The sequence below is a fragment of the Podarcis cretensis genome (assembly GCF_951804945.1).
Source record: "Podarcis cretensis genome assembly, chromosome: 10".
Taxonomy (NCBI): domain Eukaryota; kingdom Metazoa; phylum Chordata; class Lepidosauria; order Squamata; family Lacertidae; genus Podarcis; species Podarcis cretensis.
The window spans coordinates 39,027,302-39,050,692 of NC_137179.1; the positions used below are offsets into that span (position 1 = coordinate 39,027,302).

At 40.7% G+C, this 23,391-nt stretch overlaps 3 protein-coding genes across 10 annotated transcripts in view; 2 read left to right on the forward strand and 1 right to left on the reverse strand.

Annotated features, from left to right (window-relative positions):
• The window catches only part of CEP290 (centrosomal protein 290), a 49,418-nt gene extending 47,892 nt beyond the window's left edge, over positions 1–1,526 (forward strand). For all 4 annotated transcript variants that reach the window (XM_079993435.1, XM_079993434.1, XM_079993436.1 and 1 more), the window contains one exon: positions 1–1,526. In XM_079993435.1, coding sequence (XP_079849561.1) covers positions 1–189 — 189 coding nt within the window. In that variant the 3' untranslated portion in view covers positions 190–1,526.
• On the reverse strand, positions 1,355–9,280 carry RLIG1 (RNA 5'-phosphate and 3'-OH ligase 1). The gene is made up of 7 exons (XM_079993475.1): positions 9,071–9,280; positions 7,565–7,682; positions 6,763–6,858; positions 3,739–3,855; positions 3,001–3,198; positions 2,373–2,542; positions 1,355–1,746 (listed from the first exon to the last, which is right to left on the reverse strand). The coding sequence occupies exons 1-7, from the start codon at positions 9,158–9,160 to the stop codon at positions 1,558–1,560; spliced, it is 978 nt and encodes a 325-aa protein (XP_079849601.1). The 5' UTR covers positions 9,161–9,280; the 3' UTR covers positions 1,355–1,557.
• LOC307225555 (uncharacterized protein C12orf50 homolog) overlaps positions 8,007–23,391 on the forward strand; it is a 20,225-nt gene continuing 4,840 nt past the window's right edge. For 2 of the 5 annotated variants that reach the window (XM_079993464.1, XM_079993468.1), the window contains exons 1-10: positions 8,008–8,119; positions 11,956–12,032; positions 13,915–14,034; positions 15,079–15,202; positions 17,321–17,479; positions 18,051–18,128; positions 18,221–18,334; positions 21,079–21,189; positions 21,316–21,423; positions 23,237–23,344. In XM_079993464.1, coding sequence (XP_079849590.1) covers positions 11,961–12,032; positions 13,915–14,034; positions 15,079–15,202; positions 17,321–17,479; positions 18,051–18,128; positions 18,221–18,334; positions 21,079–21,189; positions 21,316–21,423; positions 23,237–23,344 — 994 coding nt within the window. In that variant the 5' untranslated portion in view covers positions 8,008–8,119; positions 11,956–11,960. Of the gene's footprint in view, positions 8,120–11,955; positions 12,123–12,159; positions 12,383–13,914; positions 14,035–15,078; positions 15,203–17,320; positions 17,480–18,050; positions 18,129–18,220; positions 18,335–21,078; positions 21,190–21,315; positions 21,424–23,236; positions 23,345–23,391 lie in introns of those variants that run through there. The other 3 variants (XM_079993467.1, XM_079993466.1, XM_079993465.1) reach the window with 3 other exon arrangements.

Sequence of the window (23,391 nt, forward strand, 5' to 3'; positions counted from 1 at the left end):
GAAGAAGTCAGAAAGCTGAAAAATGAACTGGACCACTTTGATCCATCCTTTTTTGAAGAAATTGAGGATCTAAAATACAACTATAATGAAGAAGTTAAAAAAAATATTCTCTTGGAAGAGAAATTGAAAACACTTTCTGAACAATTTGGTGTTCAGGTAGATATTCCAGCCAGAGTTTCTATTGATTAAATGAAAAAGTACAGAATGTTTTTAAAGAAGACCTGAGACTTGGCACAGAAGAGAAACAAGAACATTCTTATGTCAGGGGTCAAACAAGCTTTTTTTATACTTTCTCAGAAATGTGTTTCAGCTCTTGCCAAAGCAAGCATCTCCATGAGCTACTGCTTGTTTTCACTTCTGCAAACAGAAGCAAAAGTAAAGAAAAAAGGTATAGTACTATTATACTGTTGTTTTTTGTGCTAATTTATTATATAGTCAGTATTATATTTTTATAGATCTTACATTGATGTGCTTGCAGTGAAGGTATAAAACAATGCAGTTTAGAAATTATTTATTTTTCTACATTTATTCATTAGTGTATTATTCAAACAGTTTAATGCTTATTTACCCTAAAACTGACAGTCCAGAAATATGGGTTTTATCTAATAAAGTATATACAAACTTTCTAAACAAGTTTACTTCTCATTTTTTGCATTCCATTAGTATGACTGAATTTTAGTTTCGTTATCAGAAGCGACTTTACATAAAGCTGCCCTGACATTATTTAAGCAAACAATGTAGTATTGTAACATATGCATTTCAAAAGAAATGTTGTATCTTATTAATTTAAACATTTCAAAACAAATGCCAGTGGCTTCTCAAACATTGTATTCTATGACATATACACATGTATCTTACTTTTATTACTCATAAGATATATGTTGCTCCTTTGAAAATATATGGAAGCAACAAAATCACTACATGTATGTATTTTTGAGGAAACAGCAATGAATTTGCACACAGTAACTCTTCAGAATTGATTTAATGCACACAAGTATTTTTTGCTACAATATTTGTAGCAGAGTATAAAATATAAACAGAAAGCTACCCTGAGGCTACTCAGTTGACCCTAAGTTAGTGAAGAATAATGTTCTACTCCTCAGAAGTTTGACAGTAAAGCATTCTGTTAAAAAAAGGCCTTTTGGAAATTTTTCTTTCACTTTATAGTTTGATCTGTTGCAAAATTTAAATATGCTTTTCAGTTATACATTGCTAGAAGAAATTCATACAAACTAGTCATTACCACAACTGAATGTACAAACTATACAATAATTTAAAACAAAAAGCAGATTTCAGGTACGTAACCATCACTTCAAGAGGTATGTTTCCCACACAATTAAAAAAACAACTGCTCAAAAGTTTATAGATTTTTATTTGTGGCTTGTCTGCTACATAATAAGCAGCAGTATTTGTTATATATACATGTACACATTGAGCCATGTGTTGCCTAAATACTATTTACATTGCATTTCAACAATGGAAACCTTTTGACATCCCCTATCTAAGGAATGAACAATCACACAGATGGCTACTTTTTTATAAAAAAAAATAATTTGGTCACAGATTACTTACTATATCTCTGAGACTATTGAATCTTTGTCCCTCCAGTTTTGAAAAATAATGGAAAAGTGTCTTTGGCTCAAAATTATAGCTGTATTTGGCACCACTAAAGGTGATAACAACTGGCTGAGAAATCAATTGAGGGTCCGCAATTGGCCAGCACAAGCCAAGATGATGCCGATGGAGCTATGAAGAAAAGAAAAACAATTACATTACTAACTGCACTAAATACCAGATCAGAGTCTGAAACAATTGCACGGACACATTTTAATACTCAATCACTGAGACATGTTTTTAAATTCTTGATGATTGAAGGCTTCATCCTTTCCTACTTGTGTTTGAAACAGCTACTCCATTCTTCTCTCCAAAATTACATTACAAGCATAAAATAGAAGATACAAATTGCACCAAATCAAAACTGACATCTGGAAATGACTCTGGAGGCTTAATTTTTCATTCCCATGGCTTTCTTCTAAAATAAACAGCCAAATAGGTTGAATGATGAGCAAACACCAAGATATTATATGGATTCACATGTGTATATTTGCATGTTCTATGCAACTTTTTCTGTAAGCACTGGTATGTTGAAATGCATTCATGTATAATGTGAAAGTGCTTCTAGGGAATTAAATGATAACATAATTTGGTGGTTTGTTTTTTTTACTAAGCTTTCAATTGCAGCTGAAAATCCATTTTCTTTGCTCAATTTTTTAAAAATAAACTTGGCAGCATGTTGAAGCTACTGAACTAAAGGCCTTTCATTTGTAGATAAAATCAAGATGTTGGTTATTCAATAAATATTTCAGAATTACCTTAATTAAGTTTCCATCAGCACAATGCCATACAATTCCTTCAATTTTCCCTTCTTTGCTTTCATCAAACCAAGACAATATGTCATCATGATTCAGTGGAGGGGCATTTTTTATTTGAAATGTTCCATGTGGTACGAGAAAGTGGATAGGATGTTTCTTGTCTCCTAAGTCTATTTAAAAGATTATTAAACAAATGCAATCAACTATTTTATTGTGTTACAGAAGTTCCCAAGTCCCACCTTTATTTCCTAATCGTCAATGATGCTCCCTTAGCCAACTCTCTTGGGCTTTTGCTTTTATAGCTCCATGCTACTTGTAGACGTTTTCCAAATATTTTGTTTCTAGAGTCTGAGCAATTCAGCTAAAGACAGACAGGAACCCTTCTGTTTGCTGCAGCTCAGCCGACCACTGCCCTAGGCTTTATCAACATGATGCTTTTATTTGTTATTTGTTTAGTTGTAAACACTTCAAGCAAGCTGCATATTAATGTTTGTTTGACAAAGGTTTTGCTGTGTATTGTAATTCTTAAAAGATTGTGTTTGCAATAATCATACACAGTGTTTATTACCAGTGCCTGATATAAAGCTCTCAGAAAAATATCTTGTTGATGAATATAAGATATGCTTACCATATGGATTTGCATTAATGCTCGTTCCAATAAGCTCCAGAGTTTGTTCTGAGAGATCTGATAAGGGCACTAGACTAATTTCCAGAAGACCAGGTTCCTCAGTGTGATTCTTCAGAATGAGCGCTAGCTCAAATTCATAGTCAACAACAGAGGTATGCCAACAATATTGTTTGCTGTTTTGTTCCACTGGCACCCAGCCTGTAAAAAAACAAAACAATATTTCCCCCCTATTTAGGTTGGCTCCATTGTTTATAAAAATATTACAGGTGATATGCTCAAATATGAAAAACCAATGGTTAAAAAATAATCTCTAATCCGACACTGAGTTCTTGCATATATCCAAATTTATATTGTTCACTAGGGAACGCCTCCAACAATTCTGTCTCAATATTGCACTTCAGTGTGATCTGGAGAATCCATGTTATTCAGATCAGCCCTGTCACGATATTTCAACCTTAGTCCCTCAATAATATAGTGAAGGTAAACAAGATATATAAAGCTACCTGAACAAGAAATAGGCTATACAAGGACTAATTCACCATGCAAGTATGACTTTTGACATGGTAATTCCCAACTTACTTGTTTATAATATTTATAGGCCACCCTAGAACAAATTTATCTGGGTGACTTGTTTTTCAGTTGAATGAGTAAATTAATAAAATATTACAAAGTATTCAAGATCTCTGAATGACTGAAGTTTGGAACAGATTTTTCTGGTGTTAAGCTATGTTTTTCTACCTGGAATATGTCCATTTTCATCAGGAAAAGGTTTTCCATTGCAGTACTCTATTTCCTTTGTTGGAATCCAGCATTCAGGAACAGGCTTGAAGTCGTCTTCAATATTCCAAATAAATCCTGGAAGCAAGAATATGAAATACACTTGTTATCTATCTTCTGAAGAAGTATTAACACAATTCATCCTAAGGCCAACAAAACTGGCAATAGCAATTGATTACAGTGGTGCCCCGCAAGACGAACGCCTCACAAGACGGAAAACCCGCTAGACGAAAGGGTTTTCCGTTTTGGAGGCGCTTCGCAAAACGAATTTCCCTATGGGCTTGCTTTGCAAGACGAAATGTCTTGCGAGTTCTTCCGACTTTTTTTCCCTTCCCCCCTCCTTTTCTAAGCCGCTAAGCCGCTTATCAGCTCATCCGCTAAGCCGCTAATAGCGCTAATCCGCTAAGCCGTCAATGGGCTTGCTTCGCAAGACGAAAAAACCGCTAGACGAAGAGAAGCGCGGAACGGATTCTTTTCGTCTTGCGAGGCACCACTGTACATGGATTTTATAAATTTAAGTAGTATGGACTGCTCTGTTAAGAGTATTATCAAGGATATTAAAATGCTGATTCTGCATTTGTATAATTATTTTTCTTATACCCCACCCATCCGACTGGCTTACCCCAATCACTCTGGATGACTTCCAGCAAAAATGCAGGAAAAGCAGCAGCAGCAACAACATCAAACATTAAAGGCTTCCCCAAACAGGGCTGCCTTCAGATGTCTACGAAAAATTATACAGTTGTTTAACTCTTTGAAATCTGGCAGGAGGTACATGCAATGTACATGGCAGGTGTGACTATCAAAAAGACCACCTATGTGGTTCCTTGTTGAAGGCCCTCAGAACTGACCTCCATGTCTGGGCTGAACGATGAGCATGGAGATGCTTCTTCAGGTATACAGAGCTGAAGTCTTGTAGGGCTTTAAATGTCAACACTGAATTGTGCTTGGAAATGTACTGGGAGCTAATGTAGATCATTTAGGGCCAGTGTTATGTGGTCCCGGTGGCCGCTCCCAGTCACCAGTCTAGCTGCTGCATTCTGGATTAATTGCAGCTTCCAAGTCACCTTTTAAAGGCAGCCCCACCTATTTAGAAGCATTTAGTTTTTGAACCTTCCTACATTCTTCCTAAAAATGTTGATATTCCAGTCAACAAGAAGCAAGGAGCACGTGCACATGGTGGCAAATCAAAAGAGACTTGAGGAAATGGAACAATACTAACTTCACCCTCTCAAACAAAATAGCCATGATCAAAATGATCACCCTCCCAAAATTAATCTATTTATTCCAAACCCTCCAAATCTGGATTCCCCCAGCCCAACTCCAGAAGTGGCAGAGAAAACTACACTCGTTTATTTTCTCATACAAAAAGCCAAAAATAAGCCCCAAATACCTGTGCCTCCCCACCTCAGAAGGAGGATGGGGAATCCCCAAAATAGAATCATATTACATCGCCAACCAAGTACACCACATAATCCAGTATATTCTAGAAGATGAGACGAAACAATGGGTCCACTTGAAGGGAGAAACCATCAATAGCATCCCCACAACAGCATCCCCATTTCTCCAAAACAAACTAAAGAAAATCTCCACAACATTGAACAGTCCATGCTTAAAGCATGGAATGGAAAAGTAGGCAAACTATCCCCATCCCCACTAGCCCCCCCAGCCTATCACTCACTATTCCAACATGCAGCACAAAACCTCCAGATAAAAACCAGGCTAGCCAAAGGCCAACACTGTCTAAAAGACTTCTACAACAGCAAACCCATACCAACACAAGAAATACAGGACAAACTAGAGGACACCCAAATAACTTGGCTAACACATCATCAACTACATGCCTTCTTAAACAATCCAACAGTAGAATCAGCAGCCACTAGGCCCTTGACCACCTTCAAAAACCTCCTGACAGCAGAGGGACACAGTAAAGGGATGGTATCCACAATATAAAATACTGCTCCAAAATCCCACAACCCCCCTTGATGCAATCAAAGAACAATGGGAGCATGACATAGGCTATGAAATAAACCCCGCACAATGGCCGAGAATGTGGTCTTAACCTCCCTTTAAGTCCGTATCAGCCAAAAGAAGGGAACTCACTCTGAAACTCATCTACAGGTGGTACTTAACACCACAGAAACTGGCACGGATATGCCCAGAAACCTCACCAAGACGTTGGAGAGGCTGCACCTTCACAGGCACATACCTCCAGATGTAGTGGGAATGCCCTAAAATCCAACCCTTCTGGACAGCAGTCCTACAAGAGATATGCAAAATAGCTGAACAGGTATTAGAACTCACCCCAGAATTGGCCCTACTGAACATCTTCCAAGATGACCACTCACATTATATAGTTTATAACCCACCTACTCTCAGCAGCCAGAGGCCTCATAGTTAGACACTGAAGGGAATTTTCAGGAGTAAAGATGAACCAATGGTATCAAATTGTATGGGAAACGACCTTGCTAGAAAAGCTAACCAATAAATTGAAATTGACACAGGGACAAATAGAAGAGGATGACTTCACCCCAGTATGGCTCTCCTTTATCAGCCCAAAAAGACAATGACAATAATCTACCGACAGCATATGCATCAATCTGGTTTACCTGACCCAACAAGCCCCCCCCCCCAAATGCAAACAAACCCCACTGCAGCCAACCACAGTCAACCAGCCACACCCTGCCCCCCCCCATACATCTCACTACCAAGGAAATGTAATAAACAAAAGAAAACCTACCCAGTTGATGCTGACACAAAACTCCACATGTACACTATACGAAATAATATACGCCTCACCACCCCACTCCTCCTCTTCCCCCTCTTCTTCCCCAACATTATACTGTACTCAACACTAATGTCTCACAACAAATGTAACTGATTTGTCAGACTGTACAACCAAAAGAGATAGGACATGTACTTTTGTAAACCAATAAAATCTTTAAAATAAATAGGCTCTTGGTTACCCAAAAAATAGCCACCAACCTTTTGAGTCGCCTGCTGAGTGCACAAAACGTTTAAACCTTTTCTCAGCTTGCTTGTTTGGTTTTCTATCCAACCGGGCCCAAAGGTATGGCTGCCCTATAGTGAACAAAATGGCATCAAAATTTATCATGGAGTTCCTTACAACAAACAAACAAAAATCTAGCCAACTCCTTTCAACGAATACTGAATATTGCTTTTAACTCTGGCATGGAGCAGCTACTCATAAAAGCTCTTACAACAGTCTTTGAAGTAAACCCACAAGAGTTACGGATCTACACAAATTTCTGCTGGTCTGTTAGAGGGATAGTAGCCCCGTGCTTCCACGCTGGCCTAGAGGAAGGAAACTTACAAAAGCATCAAGAGAAAGCATGGGGCCCAGATGCCTGCAAGTGAGAATCATGTATAGGGGGGAGAAGAGAACAGCCAGCCCCTTTTGCCAATCAATATGTGGTGAGGAAGACCTTGCTCACTCAATTGGGGGGGGGGGGGAGGAAATACTACAGAGAAATGGAAGGAGGCGACTAAGCCAACTGCCCAAGGTCTGGCTTGCCCAAGGTGGCTACAGTGACATCAGGCTATCACTGTTCTTATCAGTGAAGATAGTGTGGGCTGATGTATTCATCTCCATCAGCCTGGGCAAATGAAGGAGGCTGTCCTACCTACCTTTCAGCCTCTGACCATCGACAGGAGCCCGACACTTCCCTTAGCCATGAATTCAGGATGGATAAAGCCCATATTTTGAATTATGTACAGCATATTTTCACTATAAAAAGGACTACTTAACAGAGCTCTTTCACATTACCTTTGTGTGTAGTTATGTAGCAGCAAGTTCCATCCACCTTTTCAGTTGGGATCGCACTGTATATATCTGCATCTAATGCCTTTGGATTAATAGTTTCAGTGGCCAGCACTTTAAAAGGCTAAGGAGAAAATAGGTGTAAAAGTATTTTGGAAGTATAACTTTTTTCAAGGCAGGCTCTCCATCCCCACCCCCACTCCTGCCCTCAAACCCAACAACTTTCATTCTTAATAACACTGATTCCATGACACTGTACAGCCATCATTTCTATGTTGTAAACCACCCTATGATATTTAGATGAAGAGAGTTATATAAATTTCATAAGTAATGATAACAATATCAATTCACAGGATGAAACGTAGACTCTGTTTCCTACTGAATTTCAAAGTCATTTTGAGAGGGTTCTCCATTTTGAAGGAATCAAGCCTAGGGTTACAGAATCTTAAAAGCTACTATATCCATGGCAACAAAGATTCCATGCATCATTTATCATGGGAACAACAGTTGCTCTCAAGGCTTCAGTTTGAAATTAGAAGCCTCATCACCAACAAAATAATGGTACGTAGCTAGGTTTATTACTCTGAAATCACAGGGATAATCTCATTAAAAGATGGCTACACTATGAAAATCCAACTTGTAATGTAACCTTTTCTTCCATCAAACTTAAGCAGAGAAAGAGTGAGATGTATTCAGATGGCTTGCGGTTACTGCTGTTTCTTAGCATTTGAATACAGAAAAGTTATTAAGGAACTCGCCCAGTGCATTATAATGGTTCAGACTGAATGCGAAAATATACCCAAGAGGGGAAAGCAGGGAGAGATCTTCACCTTCACAAGTATTCAGCCCACTCCAGCTACTGATGGCACTTAGGTAGATCAATGTAAATGACAAACAGAGTGCTGACTTGAGCAGCAGGTGCAAAAATAAAGTAAGATACACCTGTTGCGTTAAATGCGACTCACATATTCCAAGGGGGGGGGGGTGGTGCTGATGTTGTGTGCAGGCCTAGAAATACTGTATGGGATGTCTGAAAGGGGAGATGCAAGGTGGATGGGTGGATTTTTTTGGAGGGGGGGGGAGGCTAAGCCGAGCTAAGTCTTGGCTCAAATATGATGCCCAACTAACTAACGACCCACCCTAGCAAGGGCCAGGGAACAGAGAAGGGTGCCCCCAAACGTCCTCAAAACATTCAGAGCCATTTCGTTCCTGCAGACATTCCTACAAGGAAAGGTGCACGCAGGTAAAGTGCCCTTGCATGCGAAGCACAGGCTGCAGGGTCTTCCATAATAATAATAATAATAATAATAATAATAATAATAATAGCCGCCTCACGTGGGATGAAAACACGAGGCGAGGCGATCAAGTAGGCAGTCGGGGAAGGAGAAGCGCATTCCTTTCCCAGCTGCCGACCCTCCATCCCCCGCGCCGCCCCCGCGCTGGCTTCTTCTTCCCCGCCCCCGGCTTTCCCCCGGCGGGCGCGGGGCTCGCTCTGCCTTCCCCGCCGCATACCTGGCGCTCCCTCTTGGCCGAGGGCTCCTCCTTCACCTGCGTCACGAACAGGCAGGCCACCTTCTGCTGCACCGAGCCCAGGCGGCTCATGGTGGTCCCTCCGGCCTCGGAGCAGGCAGCAGCGGCCGGCCGGCCGGCCCGCCCGCGCGCGACGCCGGTGATTAGCAGCAGCAGCAGGCCTAGAGGCTGCCTCCCCCGGCGGCGACCGGAGCAGCAGGCGTAGCTAGGCCCGGCTGAAAGGGGTGCCGGGAAATGTAGTCCGGGAGGGAAGCTGAGGGACTCGTTCTCGCGTGACGTCAGCGCAGAGGGGCTGGTCGGGCCGCTCGCTCGTCCCTAATAAAGAGAGCACAGCTTTTGCATATGCCAGACTTGAAGAGTTAGAAATGATTGTGCTTGGAAATAAGACAGTACGTCTCCCCCTAGCGGGGAAAAGTATAAGCAACAAGCACCCAGGTGCTCCCTGTTGATGGCCAGCTTTTTCCACTTGGTTTGTTAGTATTTATACTCCGCCTTTCACCCCCGACGGGACTCTAGGCGGCTGGCAGTGAAAAAGAGGAGCCGCTCAAAAGAAAGAAAGAAGCCAAGTTGATAGAATTAAAGCTGTACACATATATACTTTAAAAATGGATTTGGACAACTCCAGCAATGCGTTCAGATAGAGGACTGTCCTTGAACAATGTTTCAAATGGAGCGCAGTCTTTTGAGGGCAATGGCAACACACACGTTTTAGATATTTATATATTGCTTAATTATTAAAGTGGTGTGTGGTTATTCAGGAAGGAAATACCGTTTAAAATATACATCTCCAGAGTTTATACCATTTTACAGGCTAAATCTGTGCACTCGCTGGATGTTTATCCCTGCAGCTGCTGTTTGGTAATGTAGTTACATCTAAATGGGCAATTTAGTTCATTTTCTATAGCATGTGTCCAGCGGTTAGCTTCCGTAACTCTGAAAAAGTTTCTGTGTTTCATAGACAAGTCTTCAGGTGATTTCCCTTTGTGTGGGGAAATGATGGCTAGTCTTTAAAATCAAATGTAAGGGTTGTAGAGAAATGTATGTTCACAAGTTACTATTACAAATATTCAATTAGATATGTAGCCTGTTCAGCAGAAGTGTTTTGCTTCTCTATTATTATACTATGAGCTGTCATAAAAACAAGCGTGCCCTTTCTCCATGTCAAGCAATAGACTGAATTAGATCAATGTTACTTTTGGCTTCAATTACATACAGATTAAGTGGAAGGTAGCCCCACTGCAAACAATGGAACTTCCTTCTGACTGTGGAATTCTAGGGTTTCAGTGTTATTAAACACATGGAGAACTGATACTAGCCACATATATTAATATATTTTAAAATAATACCAAATCAGCTTGTTTTTTTTCATTCAGATGACTTATTCATGGTTTCATTTATGGAAGGAACACTAGTTGCCACTGAACTACAAGAGCCATTAGGGTAAACATGCTTTATAAGGTTGCATACACAGTCTGAATAGCTGTAGCTGGTACTCTTCTATGTTTTCCCAAGCTTTAATAGCAAGAAGTTCAGGACCAGTCTTTTACATTAACCTTTTCTCATTGTTTCTTCTTCTTCTAATGTTCTGTTTATTTAAAACTTATTTCTAAACTCATTGTGTGTTCTTTGGTGTGACTAGCTCAGTTTTTAAGGCAGAAAACAAGTCCTGTATAAAATGTAAACTGTGTTTATTAAACATGTACACTGGTTTCCAAACAACAGTTATCAAAGAAACCACACAAAAATATTAATTGTAAATATAACTAAATGTATAGTAACAATATTTTTTTACAAGGATTAAAACAACCATTCTCCAATTTGAAAGCAACTCCCTTTAAAAGTTAAAAAGCCTAAAAACCTAAAAGCCTTTCCATAGATAAAGCCAGGCTCAAGGCAGCTTACAACTTGAAAAGATTTGCATAATTACAAACATAACAATAGCAGTAATAAGCAATAACCAAAATACATTAAAAAGTGCACAGCCAAATTGAACAGTTTGCATATAAAATAATAATAAAAAATAAAAATAAAAATACACCGCCCTCGCAGGCCAGGTGGGAAAAGGCCAGTCAGGTCTTTCAGGACATTAATCCAATCTAGATATTGCAAAGTATAGTTCACAAAGGCTGCATCATCAAAGGAGATTGCAGCTGGTGTACCGGGTGAAGCTAAAAGGAGTTACTTCTGATCACAACCACCACCTGATAGTCTAGGAATAAGGCCAGATGCAGAACTCATAGAATGCAAATTTGTTCTTTCAGGAGGGGTGAGACTCTATATTGAGTAGACCATTCATTCATTCATTCCACAATCCAGAGTCCTGCTAACCACCTTAATCCATATCTTTTCTAGATAACTGGCCTTCATCCAGCATGTTACTGATTTTGTGTCATGATTCAGGGATTCCACTGCTTCACTAATATTTGAGGAAAAGCAGAGATGTAACTGAGTATTAACTGCAATACTAACGGCACTGAACTCCAAATCCTCCAATAATCTTGTCATTTAATGACAAACAGAACTCTGTGGGACTGGAGAGGATAATTTAAAGGAGGCAAAACAGGAATCCCTCCCTCCAGAAATGTCCAGAATCACTCCCAGGTAACTTCAGTTTGTAGGGTAGATATGCCAGTCAGCAGCGATCAATGATCAAAATATATTTAAAAACCAAGGCTTTGGCAGGCAGGCAATTATTGAAGAGGGCAGGAGCTGATGTTTTCACTTGCTTTCGCTCCCATCCTTGTGCTTCTCTTAATTATATAAGTTACAGATGTTCTTCTCTTAATTGAATTCTACTGACTTAGTAAGGTACAACGAGATGAAAAGGCTACACAAAAACCACTGTTTTCTTCCTCTTTTAAACATAGGAGCGATGAAAATAAGCGAGGACTCCCAGTTTGAGGGGTCGTATGGTGGCCTTTGTGATGATGTCATAAGAACCAAGGTAACAATGAGAGAAATTCTGGAAGTTTGAATTTGCGCACTGTCTAGCAACCACTCTCAATCTGTGAGCACTTCAACAAACCTGGAGAAGGTACCGTCTGTTTTACAATTAGTATAAGTAACCCTTTGAATAAAGCTCTCAACTGGAGGTCTCCCTTTAAGAGGAAATAGAATTTAGATCCCAAATACAGCTGTATTCAGAACAAAAGGGAATGTTCTTTCCTTACACGTTGATAGTTCTTACATTTGCATTGAGACCTTTCTAAAGGCAGTGGAGTAGAAGCACAAGAGGTGGCAATGGCAGAAGTTGGGAATGACTGCTATTTCTATTTTCATTCAACCTGTATAAAGGTAAATACTGCACAATTTATAATGGCTTGCATCTATCATGTTGTTATGTGCCCTCCACTTTCCAAAGTAGTGAGATGTTTCAGGGATGGTGCTGAAGGGTTCATAGAGCAATTCTGTGTGTTTCTGTGTGGCAGTAAGCTCCATTCAGCAGAGTCTAATCCAGGTACGTGTAGAAAACTGGAGTCTTGTTCCCTTTGAATAAGAAAGAGCACTGGAGACTTCAGTTGTCTTTGTAATAGGATGATGATGATTGCACAGCAAAAGCAAACATGCATTCCCACAGTGGGCAAGAGAGGCCCTAGAGAGCACAAATACTTCATTTTGTTTAATTCCACCTTGAAATTCTCAGGTCTCAGTTGATCTACCTCTTTGTGTTTCTACCATTTAAAAAACTGCAGATTACTTTTGCTGTTTCTCTCCCCCTGTCCCCCACAGAAGGAATGTTCATTTGTCTTTTCCATTGAAACCCACAATAATTATGGAAAGTGCAAACTACTTTTTGCTGTTCCTCTGCTCTCCCCATTCAGCAGGAGTGTTCACCTTCTCCAAGTTCAAATGGGCGTCCCATTTAGAAGACTAAAGAGGGCCTTCAGCCTTCCCCTAGTGATTTTTCTTCCATTACAAATATGGCTTAAAAGAGTGGTGGTGATCACAAGGCTTCTCCAGTAGGAGATAACTGAACAGATTAACAAAAAATCCAGAACACACAAGGCTATGTGCAGTTAGCTGTTTATCTGTTATAAAGATCTTTTCCCATTAGCAATGAATGAGTTGTGTAACTAAGTATATATAGATATACATGTTCCCAAGCTGGACCATCATTGTCCCTCAAAGCAAAACAATATTTACAGTTAGCTAATCATCCTTTCAGGCTCCCACCATTCTACTTCCACATCACTTGCAAACACTAGCGAGAAATTCCTTCAGTTACAGACAGTCCCTACACCTCACCAGTTCTCAAATATCAATGCGCTCCACTGGCATGGTCATCTCAATATGCTACACCTACAAAGCCCTTTCAGTATGTTAAATGTGCTTCCACATTGGTTTCCGGCCCATACTGTCCGTGCATAATGTCTAGGTTCAAACTGTTGATCTGTAGCTTGCAGCAAGTCTTTGTCCTAAGGCAGGGGTGGAACTGGATCTTTCTGGTGGTCTGGATCATTATCTCCTTCACACCCACACACCCCAGTGGCCTTGTTTGTGCAGTGGCCTCCCGTGGGAGGCTTGCTTGACACCACATCTGATGTATCTCTAGTGCCAGGCAAAAAGTGCTTTTCATTTGTTCAGGCCTTCTAGCATGTCACATAATCTGATATAATCCAATTTTATTTGTTATTTTATTAGTTCAGCTTGGTTTTTATTGCACTGCTGCCTTTCTGCTGGTTCTCTGACTGGAATTTTATTGTATTTTTAATTGTTTGTTTGTGATCCATGCTAGAGTTTTTGGAAACTGAAGGGCAGCCTAAAGAACACTAAAAGAAATGCTGCCTGGCCGAATTTTCCAACCTCTCTCTCTTTTCTCTATTCAGGGATCAAAGTGCCGATTCCGTCACTGTGAAAAAGCCATTGGCAGTGACACCGTGTGCTCATTATGGAGAGAGGGGAGATGTTCCCATCAACTTTGCAAATTTAGACATATGGAAATACAGGTAGAAACGGCAAGCGCTTTGAAGTGTTCTCTTGTGAAGAGATCTATTATAAGCATTTATTGGCTGTCTCTCGCCTCTGCTGCTGCAGATGTGACATCTTAAGTTTCACAGTTAAGATGTATGATGTTCCTGTGACGCCCAGATATCAGCTTTGGAAATAGTCAAACATCATTTTATCACCTAAAGATAGAACTAGTTCACACCTTCTACCCCACTTGAAAAGCTGAACGAATTCACTGAATTTTAAGGATCCCTTCATCTGTACTTTATTACAGCTTTATGTTCCCATAACGCTCTTCTTTGCACTGCGAGAATAGAATGTTTTTATACTGCAGTGAGTATAGAGGAGAAAAATGAGCTCCCTTTAGTCAAATTTTGAGTCTTCTAAAATTTAGTGGCAACATGTTTTTGTGCTTCAAGTCAATTAAAAGGAAGCTGGGCAGGGGAACACCCTCCTCTCTCAGATACCACATATGGGTTGGAACCCAAGGAAATGGGCAGAAGGGAAATATTTATTTCACTTTATTGTTTATTTATTAGATGTATATGTTCACCAAAAGGTCTCAAGGTGGTTCACAAGATAAAGCCACTAGCAGTGCTCTGCAAAAGTGGAAGAGCTCAATAATGCTATGTTATAATGCAAATGTTCAAGTGCTCGTACTCTACACAAGTAGAACAATAAGTCTGGATTGAGTTTTACTTTCCTCACACAACTCCTGTGATTGGAAGGGTACCTTTAGATTAAACAGAAAATGTGTAATGTATAAAGAACCAGAAGCCTGATTCTCTTTTGAAAGCTGGTTGGGTAGGGAAATCAGCCAAATCATTTTCAATAAGATCACATTCTCACACATCTTTTATTGATATCTCTGCAAGTTTCCGTTGCAAAATATAAGGGACAGAGCCTTCTTTGACTTCTCAGCAATTTCTCAGCCATTGCTATTCACCGTCTAGTTTTATGGATTCCAGTGTTCCAGTCATGACCCACTTTACAGTTTTGTAATCATTAAATATGGAACCACCTTTTTTTTCTTTTTTCCGTAGCAAAAATACAACAGCATTTCATGTTTCTGGGAGACACAGCCATTGGGCTGTGTGAGAATCAGTTGTGTCTTCCATCACCGGAAACCTCGTAACATAAATGGACTTTTTTTGCCACCTAGTAATGGTGAGTACAAATGTTTTTTTTCCATATTCTGAAAACTGAAATATAAATGTTCTAGAGTAGAGTCTAGTCTTAAAATATTAAGGACATCACTGTAGAAGGACACTGTCTTTTACACACTGAAATACTCTGGGCTGTTGCCTAACTGATCAGTGGTAAAACCTTCCCTGGATTTGGAATACCTAACTAACTACTGGCCAGTTGCTAATCTCCCTTTCCTGAGCAAGGTTCTGGAGTGAGTGGTGGGAGACCAGATCCAGGCACTTTTGGAAAAAACTAAATTTCTGGATCCATTTCAATCGGGGTTTAGCTCTGGTTTTGGTGCAGAAACTGCTTTGGTCGCCCTATATGATGACCTCTGTCGAGAGAGAGAAAGGGGAAACATGTCCCTGTTAATTCTTCTCGACCTCTCAGTGGCTTTTGATACCATTGACCATGTATCCTTCTGGAGCAGCTGTCTGAACTAGAGATGGGTGGCATCACTAGTAGATCACTAGTAGAATGTCTAGAATTCAAGGCAAATGGGGCAACATATTAATGGCCCATCCATATGGATAAGAACAGGGCAGGCACCAGACTGAGTGGACCCTCAGCATAATGTCACCAATACCACCACCAAACATGGACTTGAGCTGCTGCCCCCCCCCCATGCCATCCTCTGTCATTACTGCCCTGCCTTGCCATCCCCACAGTAATACAGGTGCTGGACCTGACAACCAGACACTTCATTAAGTGGGAGAAACCATGGTGACTACCAGGGGCCAATTGGAGCCAAGCAACCCCTCTGCTTCCAGCCAGCCCATTACAGCAGCAGCACGGATAATACTGGGAGGAGGGGGAGAGGTGGCTGGCAGTTGCAGTGCTGCCAGTGTCTGTATCTGGGCTACTGAGGAATTCAAGCGCAATATTTTACATACTGCATAACTTCAGGATCTTCTGTTTGTTTATTTTTTTAAAGTGTAAATGTACATGTTCCATCGAAGAATGAATGTTACATTTTATATTCAAACACAAGAATATGGTTCTAATTTAATATGTTTGTATATGGAAGAATACATGTGGAAAGTATTGTATTATAATGAGCAGGGGTGGGGTGTGGAGAATCAGCTTGGATATTGCAGGAAAGATCCACAGATTGAATTCTGTTGTGTATCTTTCTTGCAAAATGCATGTGCATTTCCATTCCATTCTTGATGGATTCCACGTGCATTTCCTGCTCAGAAGAAATATATGTTCTCTGAACTAACTGTGGTTGAAGAGGAAATGGGTGGAATAACCCCCCCCCAGCTATGATAATGGCAGAGGGCATAGAATTGTCTATATAGTACCAGGGTTTCCCAACCTTGGGTCTCCAGCTGTTTTTTGGGCTATGACTCCCATCATCCCTAACTGTCAGGGATGATGGGAATTGTAGTCCAAAAACAGCTGGAGACACAAGTTTCGGAAACCCTGCTTTAGATTTACAGAGGTAGCAAAGGAAGTGATTAACATGAGTGTGATGGCACCATTGTTGTATTCATTTGAAGGCACACTCTTCAGCCCAGGCCCACCTCATGTCAACAGAGGTAAATTGATATGGCCAGCTGTGAGATTATGGGTTTGTGCCTACTGTGTTGCAAAGGTTGCATATTTGTGTTTCAGGTTTCAATTGTGATATATGCTTTCACTGGTGTTTTGAAAGTACTGGGGTCTTATGTTGTACCCTCCTCTGGGATCATGAATGGTGAAGGGTGGTCTTGAAATCGAAAAAATAAATAAAAAACCTAATCAGAAGTAGGGAGCCCCACTGAATTTGATTGGGCTCGTTCCCAAGTAAGTGTGCATAGGGTTGCAACCTTAATTAATCAATTAATAGGCTGCAATCCTCTGCACACTTGCATAGGAGTGAACTCAACAGAACAGAATAGTGGGCATATGAAGCAATGCTCTGTGTAGGATTCATACAATTAATCAACTATGATTTAGTTAGTTGATGGCCCAAGTTGTAATATGTATCCGCTGCATATGTGTCTAAGACCAAAACCAAACCACTGTCTTGGCTTTTATGAGTGAGTTAAGTATGATGAGGACTTCAAAGTTTTACTCAAAGTTTTATACTGAAATTTAAGTTCCTTCCTATAGATTCTACATTGCAAAGGGAAGTTCAGGAAGGGATTTTACCTCCTGCCCAAAATCAAGATTCCACAAAAGGTCAAGAAAACACATTAAGACCTATCCACCCTCCACTGATTATTACCATCAATCTTGAGGACGATGACGAAGAAGAACAGGAGGAGAAATGTAAATACTTTGCCAGACATTTTTGTGTGCTTGTTCAATGTTTCTAGCAATTTGAATCTACCTAGAAAAAGTTTACAAAATAGGATCTCATATAACATTATATTAGAGGGTTTTTTTTAGTGTTTTTGTGATAACTGTAATAGTATTTAAAAGCTCCCATCCCAAGCAATGTGACTTCAATCTTTTAACAAATACAAAGAAAAAATGTTTTAGACTTTACCTACCCATATGTATCCCAAAGTAATGTTAATATATTTCATAAATGACCAACCCTGTTTGATAATAGAAGTTGGCCTATTGCGTTTAATATTATTCCTAAAATAAATTACAGCTGAATTAAGGATTCAAACTTTTATTAATAAAAAATAGAATGTTAAGCAATAATATTATTTTATCCAGAATATTGAAAAACTCTCCAGAATACAGCCCAGTTGAAGAACCCCACCAGTAAAAAATTATATTGCAATTTGTACTGTGAATGCAATTGCAGTTAAGTTTTGCTTTACACGGTACAAGAAGATATCTGGCAAGGTCTTTGCTTAGTAAGCTCTGTGAAATTCGGTCCCTACAGATGCCTCTTATTTACTGTCTAAGACACCAGAAGACATAGAAGAAGAAAAGGCAATAAAGGAAATGTGTTATAAATCTGGTAAGAATGTTGTTTCTGATTCTCTTATCTCACTTTTCAGCTGATATCACTCTGGTAACTGCCCCCATTTTCTCTTCCTTGGGGTGAAACAGGAGAATACTACAGAATTCAGACTTCTCAGGAAAACCACTTAACAAAAAACATACCTTTGGTGCTGGAGAACGAGCTCTTGAAAACCATGGAAACTGGCAGAGATTTACAAGAAGGCAAGGACCTGAGCAATATAACTTCTATTTTATTTTTCATATAGGAGAACAAGCCTTGCTGAAGCAGAGCTAGCATGGGTTCTGCAAGGGCAAGTCCTGTCTTAGTAAAGGTAAAGGGACCCCTGACCATTAGGTCTAGTTGTGACCGACTCTGGGGTTGCGTGCTCATCTCGCTCTATAGGCCGAGGGAGCAGGCGTACAGCTTCCGGGTCATGTGGCCAGCATGACTAAGCCAGTTCTGGTGAACCAGAGCAGCGCACGGAAACACCGTTTACCTTCCCGCCAGAGCAGTCCCTATTTATCTACTTGCACTTTGATGTGCTTTCGAACTGCTAGGTTGGCAGGAGCAGGGACCGAGCAACGGGAGCTCACCCCGTCACGGGGATTCGAACCGCCGACCTTCTGATTGGCAAGTTCTAGGCTCTGTGGTTTAATCCACAGCGCCACCCACGTCCCACAAGTCCTGTCTTACTAACTTACTAACTCTAATGAGTTCTCTGAGAGTGTCAACAAACATATAGCTAGTGCTGATCTGGTTGACATATAGTATATTTGGACTTTCAAAAGGTTTTGATAAGGTACCTCACTAAAGCCTCCTGAGGAAGCTTGGCAGTCATGGAATAAGAGGAGAGGTCCTCTTGTGGATCGGAAATTAGTTTAGTAGCAGGAAGCAGACAGTAAGGAATAAATAGACAGTTCTCCCAAAGAAGGACTGTAGGAAGTGGTGTGTGCCCCAAGAAGTCCTGTGGGTGGCACTCAGCTTTTTCACCCTATACCATCAAGAGGCAATTCAGGTGCTGAAGTGGTGCTTGGAGCCAGCTGGAAGTGAGCCAGTAAACTGAGTTGAATCCAGATAAGACAGAGGTACTATCTGTCCTGAGTTTTCAGGTCCAGGAGGTGTGGTGATATATGTGTTGAAGTCTTGTTCTTGCTTTTTAAAAAGTAAGGTGCTAATATAAGTGGCTCATTGATGTTGTCTTAAATATTTGAAGCTGTTTGATTAATGTGAGGGTAAACTATCAGAATCTGCTACTATAATTTCAAAATCAACTGAATTAAGTAAAGCAAGCAAGCAAACAAACTCTGAACATTGATACAAATGCCCCCAAGAGCTGTCCATCTACTTTCGTTGTTACTATTTTTACTGTACTTATTCAGATTTAATGGACTGTTTTTACTGAGTTGTAAACCACCCTGGAATGTTTTCAACAAAATAAATAAAAACAAACAATACTGGTCACGTAAAGGAAATTAACAAAGTGAGAAAAATGTATATTTTTATATGATTTCTTTTTATTAGATAGAGATGGAAGTCATTGCTCACTGTAAATGGACAAATTATTCTGCCATTAGTGACCCCAGGGTTTTCCCCAGTAGGGGAAAGGAGCAGCCAGGAAAAAAGAACCTTTAATATCTCACGTAATCCATGTTTATAATATGACAGCTCAGGAATAATAATATTTAGGAAGCGCTGATGAGAAACAGTAATTTGGACAAAAAAGAAGAAATAATTAAACCAGTCAATTTAAACAGAAAATATTTAGTGGAAGGCTCAATTTAGTTTCACTGATTTATTTTGCTGATTCATCAGTATGTTGACTTCAGAGTGGGCCCCACTGAATCTAAAGAGGCACCACACTGTGACTTTATATTTTGAACAAGCCTTTAATCACTGTAAACCTAAAAAGCCTGCTTCAGTCACTATCCTTTCTTTGGAGGGGTGTTTAACAGTGACCCTCTCAAAAATGCTGCTTGAGGAATAATCCGTTTTGATTTGTAAAACTGTGTTTTTCTGTCAACTGCTGTGCATTATCTGTTGCCATATTTCCTTGGGATAGATGTGTTTAATCTGCAGACTACTTGGGGAATAACAAAATACAGTGGTACCTCTGGTTACGAACACTTCAGGTTATGAGCTCTGCTAACCCGGAAGTAGCTGCTCCTTGTTGCGAACTTTGCCCCAGGATGCAAACAGAAATTGCGCACCAGAGGCAGACCCCATTAGCGAAAGCACACCTCAAGATAAGAGCGGTTTCAGCTTAAGAACGGACCTCCAGAACAAATTAAGTTCGTAACCAGAGGTACCACTGTAGTGATTCAGTGACTTCACACAGGGAGGGCAGGGAGACCAAGAAGGAGGGATCTAAGTATAGTGGCACAGTAAACTGTGGCTTCTAAGGAACTGGAAGAGAGAGAGAGATTTGTTACCATGCGTGTCTCTAAACATGTCCACAGATGTGCAGTGGAAGATGTGCTTCTAAGGACGATGAGAAGAGAAGGGATGAATCTGCAGAAAAGGAGAAATGGTCTTTTCACACACATCTACTCAGAAAAGATAAATTGGAGCACCTTGGTCTCCATAGTTGACTAGGAATTCCGTGTAGGCAATTGAATGGGTTGCTGGAAGGCAAGATGGATTGCCCTGCTCATCTTCCACCAGCCCATATGCTAGAAGATCTTTAAAATAAAATAGCTTGTTGTTGTTTTAAATGTGCAGGCTGATAACTTTGGTGTCTTATTTACCAGCCTTATTTATCTTCCAAGTGCTCAAAACACTTTACAAATGCCATCTCAGCAATCCTTATTAGATTCTTACAATATTATGATCCCCATTTTGCAGATGGGAAGGTGAAGTTAACAGAAGAGCAGTTTGACTAATGCTATGGTAATACCTATGCCATGGACATTTCCCACTATTAAAATAAGTTTAGTAAGTTCAATGATTCTGTCTCTTGCTCTTTTAGGTGATGGCGTTGCAGTTCCATCAAAGTTCAATATTGCAGAAAGGCAAACGGAGATAACGGCATCATTAGATTATAGCTCTCGATCTGATCTTAGTGCCTTTGAAAATGGAGGTAATTACTTCAAACGTACATTGACTATTTAAATTCTTATGATTTACATGACAATCAAATGACAGTGTAAACTAAAATGCAAATGCAAGTTCTGTGATTTATTTATTTATTTGTCTCTCTTTGTAGGAGGTGATTGCTATTTGCCACAAAGAAATATATTTGTTGCAGGGATACAAAGCAAAGCATTCAGTGGAGAAAAAGAATTTGCCATGCTGAAGTGTTCAAACATTAAAGGTATTCAGAGCTCATGTATCATCTTTTGGGGGAGGGGGGGAATTGGGAAGATATATGATTCTTCCTTTCTGCAGTTTGAAAATGCATCTGCACAAGCTGCCTGCGTGATTTTTCTATAATTTGTGCCAGGGAATTCAACTGTACTGGTGGTTAATTTCATTTTCTTATCAGAGTTAACACTCGGCTCATTCCCCACCCCACCCCCAGCTACAGCTCATTCTGTCTATTCTCTTTGGTGCCAACACAAGCTTGTTACAGAGTTTAGCTTTGGCAGGATCATCCAATTAATTACTGTGATCATTTTTACTGTTCTATGATGCAGTGAACCATTGCAACTTCCCAAGAGTCTAAAAGGGGACCGTGCTGAGAAGTATTAGATAGCGGGCTCAGTTTCATGACACATTTAAATGTGTGAAATGATCAGCTGGACTTTTCACATAACGCCAATTATCACAGCCACCAAAGATTCTTCTGTGTTAACCTGGATATAGCCTTGTTTGACAGCATGATACTCAAATTCAGACATTCTGTAGGTGGGGGAAGCACTGGGGGGTTCTTCTATGGAGGGGAGGGAGGTGGCTAGGCAAAATCAGGGGGTCCCCTTTATTGAAGTCTCACATTTTCATTGGTGTTGTCCATTCACTTGCCCTGTCCCTCCCTCCCTGCCCAATGTTCACCAATGCCCAGTGTGTGTGTGTGTGTGTGTGTGTGTGCGCGCGCACTAGGTAAGCCGAGACTGCTGTCCCTTCTTATTATGCCAGTCACTTCTCACTCACTTGGATGCAACAGGTAAAAACAGGCAACAATACCAAATGTTTGCAGCAGCAGAATCAGGGCACAGTGATGCATTACCTGGTAGGGCAGGAGCTTCAGCAGATACCCCGTGGTGCCCCTGGCTGCCATTGAAAGAGCACCATAAACGATCCATTATTGACCTCCACAACAGGGATCTAGTTGCGTAAAATGTCAGCCACCTCATTTTAATACATGCAATTATTTTTTGTGTCCCCTCTCTGTATGGGTGGACAGCTCTTTTCAGCTGCTTCAGTCCAGCTGCCTCCCGTAAAAATGGACTGGGATGGCGACGGAGAAAATCTATTTTGTGTTGCATCTGTGCACTGGTTCACATAGATTGATAAAGGTAAAGGGACCCCTGACCACTAGGTCCAGTCGCGAACGACTCTGGGGTTGCGGCGCTCATCTCGCTTTACTGGCTGAGGGAGCCGGCATACAGCTTCCGGGTCATGTGGCCAGCATGACTAAGCCGCTTCTAGCGAACCAGAGCAGTGCACTGAAACACCGTTTACCTTCCTGCTGGAGCGGTACCTATTTATCTACTTGCACTTGACGTGCTTTCAAACTGCTAGGTTGGCAGGAGTGGGACCAAGCAACGGGAGCTCACCCTGTCACAGGGATTCAAACCACCGACCTTCTGATCCGCAAGCCCTAGGCTCTGTGGTTTAGACCACAGCGCCACCTGCGTCCTCACATAGATTCAGTAGCAGGTAAATGAGGGAACAGCTCAGGTGTTAGGTGTGCTACACACACATGGCCAATTTATACTGCACAAAAAATGGGAGGAGAAAGGGAGGATTGTTAAAACCATACTTATGCATGTAAGGCTATCTGCCGGTCATTTTTGGATAACATTCCAGGTCATGAATACGGCAAGGGTGGCCTTTACCATGATCGCCCCCCCCGTTCCCACTGAATCCTCAGTGAATGCATGAAACAAACCTGGGAATCTTCCTCCTTTCTCAACGCCCTAGAACCGAGAGGCAAAATCCTGTTGTCGTTTTTTTCTTCTCTTTAGCTACAAGTCACTGCGAAAGTATAAAGAAGCATCATTTTAAAGGAGTGAAGAAAAAGAAATGGATTTCCGAGGAACCCAGAAACCTTCCTCTCCCGTTGACAGCAAAAGGTATTTTGAGAAACCGTTTTTAGTAGGTTGAAAAAGTCACACGGGGC

Bases quoted from the DNA above. Each gene is read 5' to 3' on its own strand.
- RLIG1 (XM_079993475.1), bottom strand. From the start codon at position 9,160: ATGAGCCGCCTGGGCTCGGTGCAGCAGAAGGTGGCCTGCCTGTTCGTG. The intron at 7,683-9,070 runs GTATGCGGCGGG...TTTTCTCCTTAG, and splicing joins CGGCCAAGAGGGAGCGCCAG to CCTTTTAAAGTGCTGGCCAC. The intron at 2,543-3,000 runs GTAAGCATATCT...TCTTTTAAATAG, and splicing joins CATTAATGCAAATCCATATG to ACTTAGGAGACAAGAAACAT.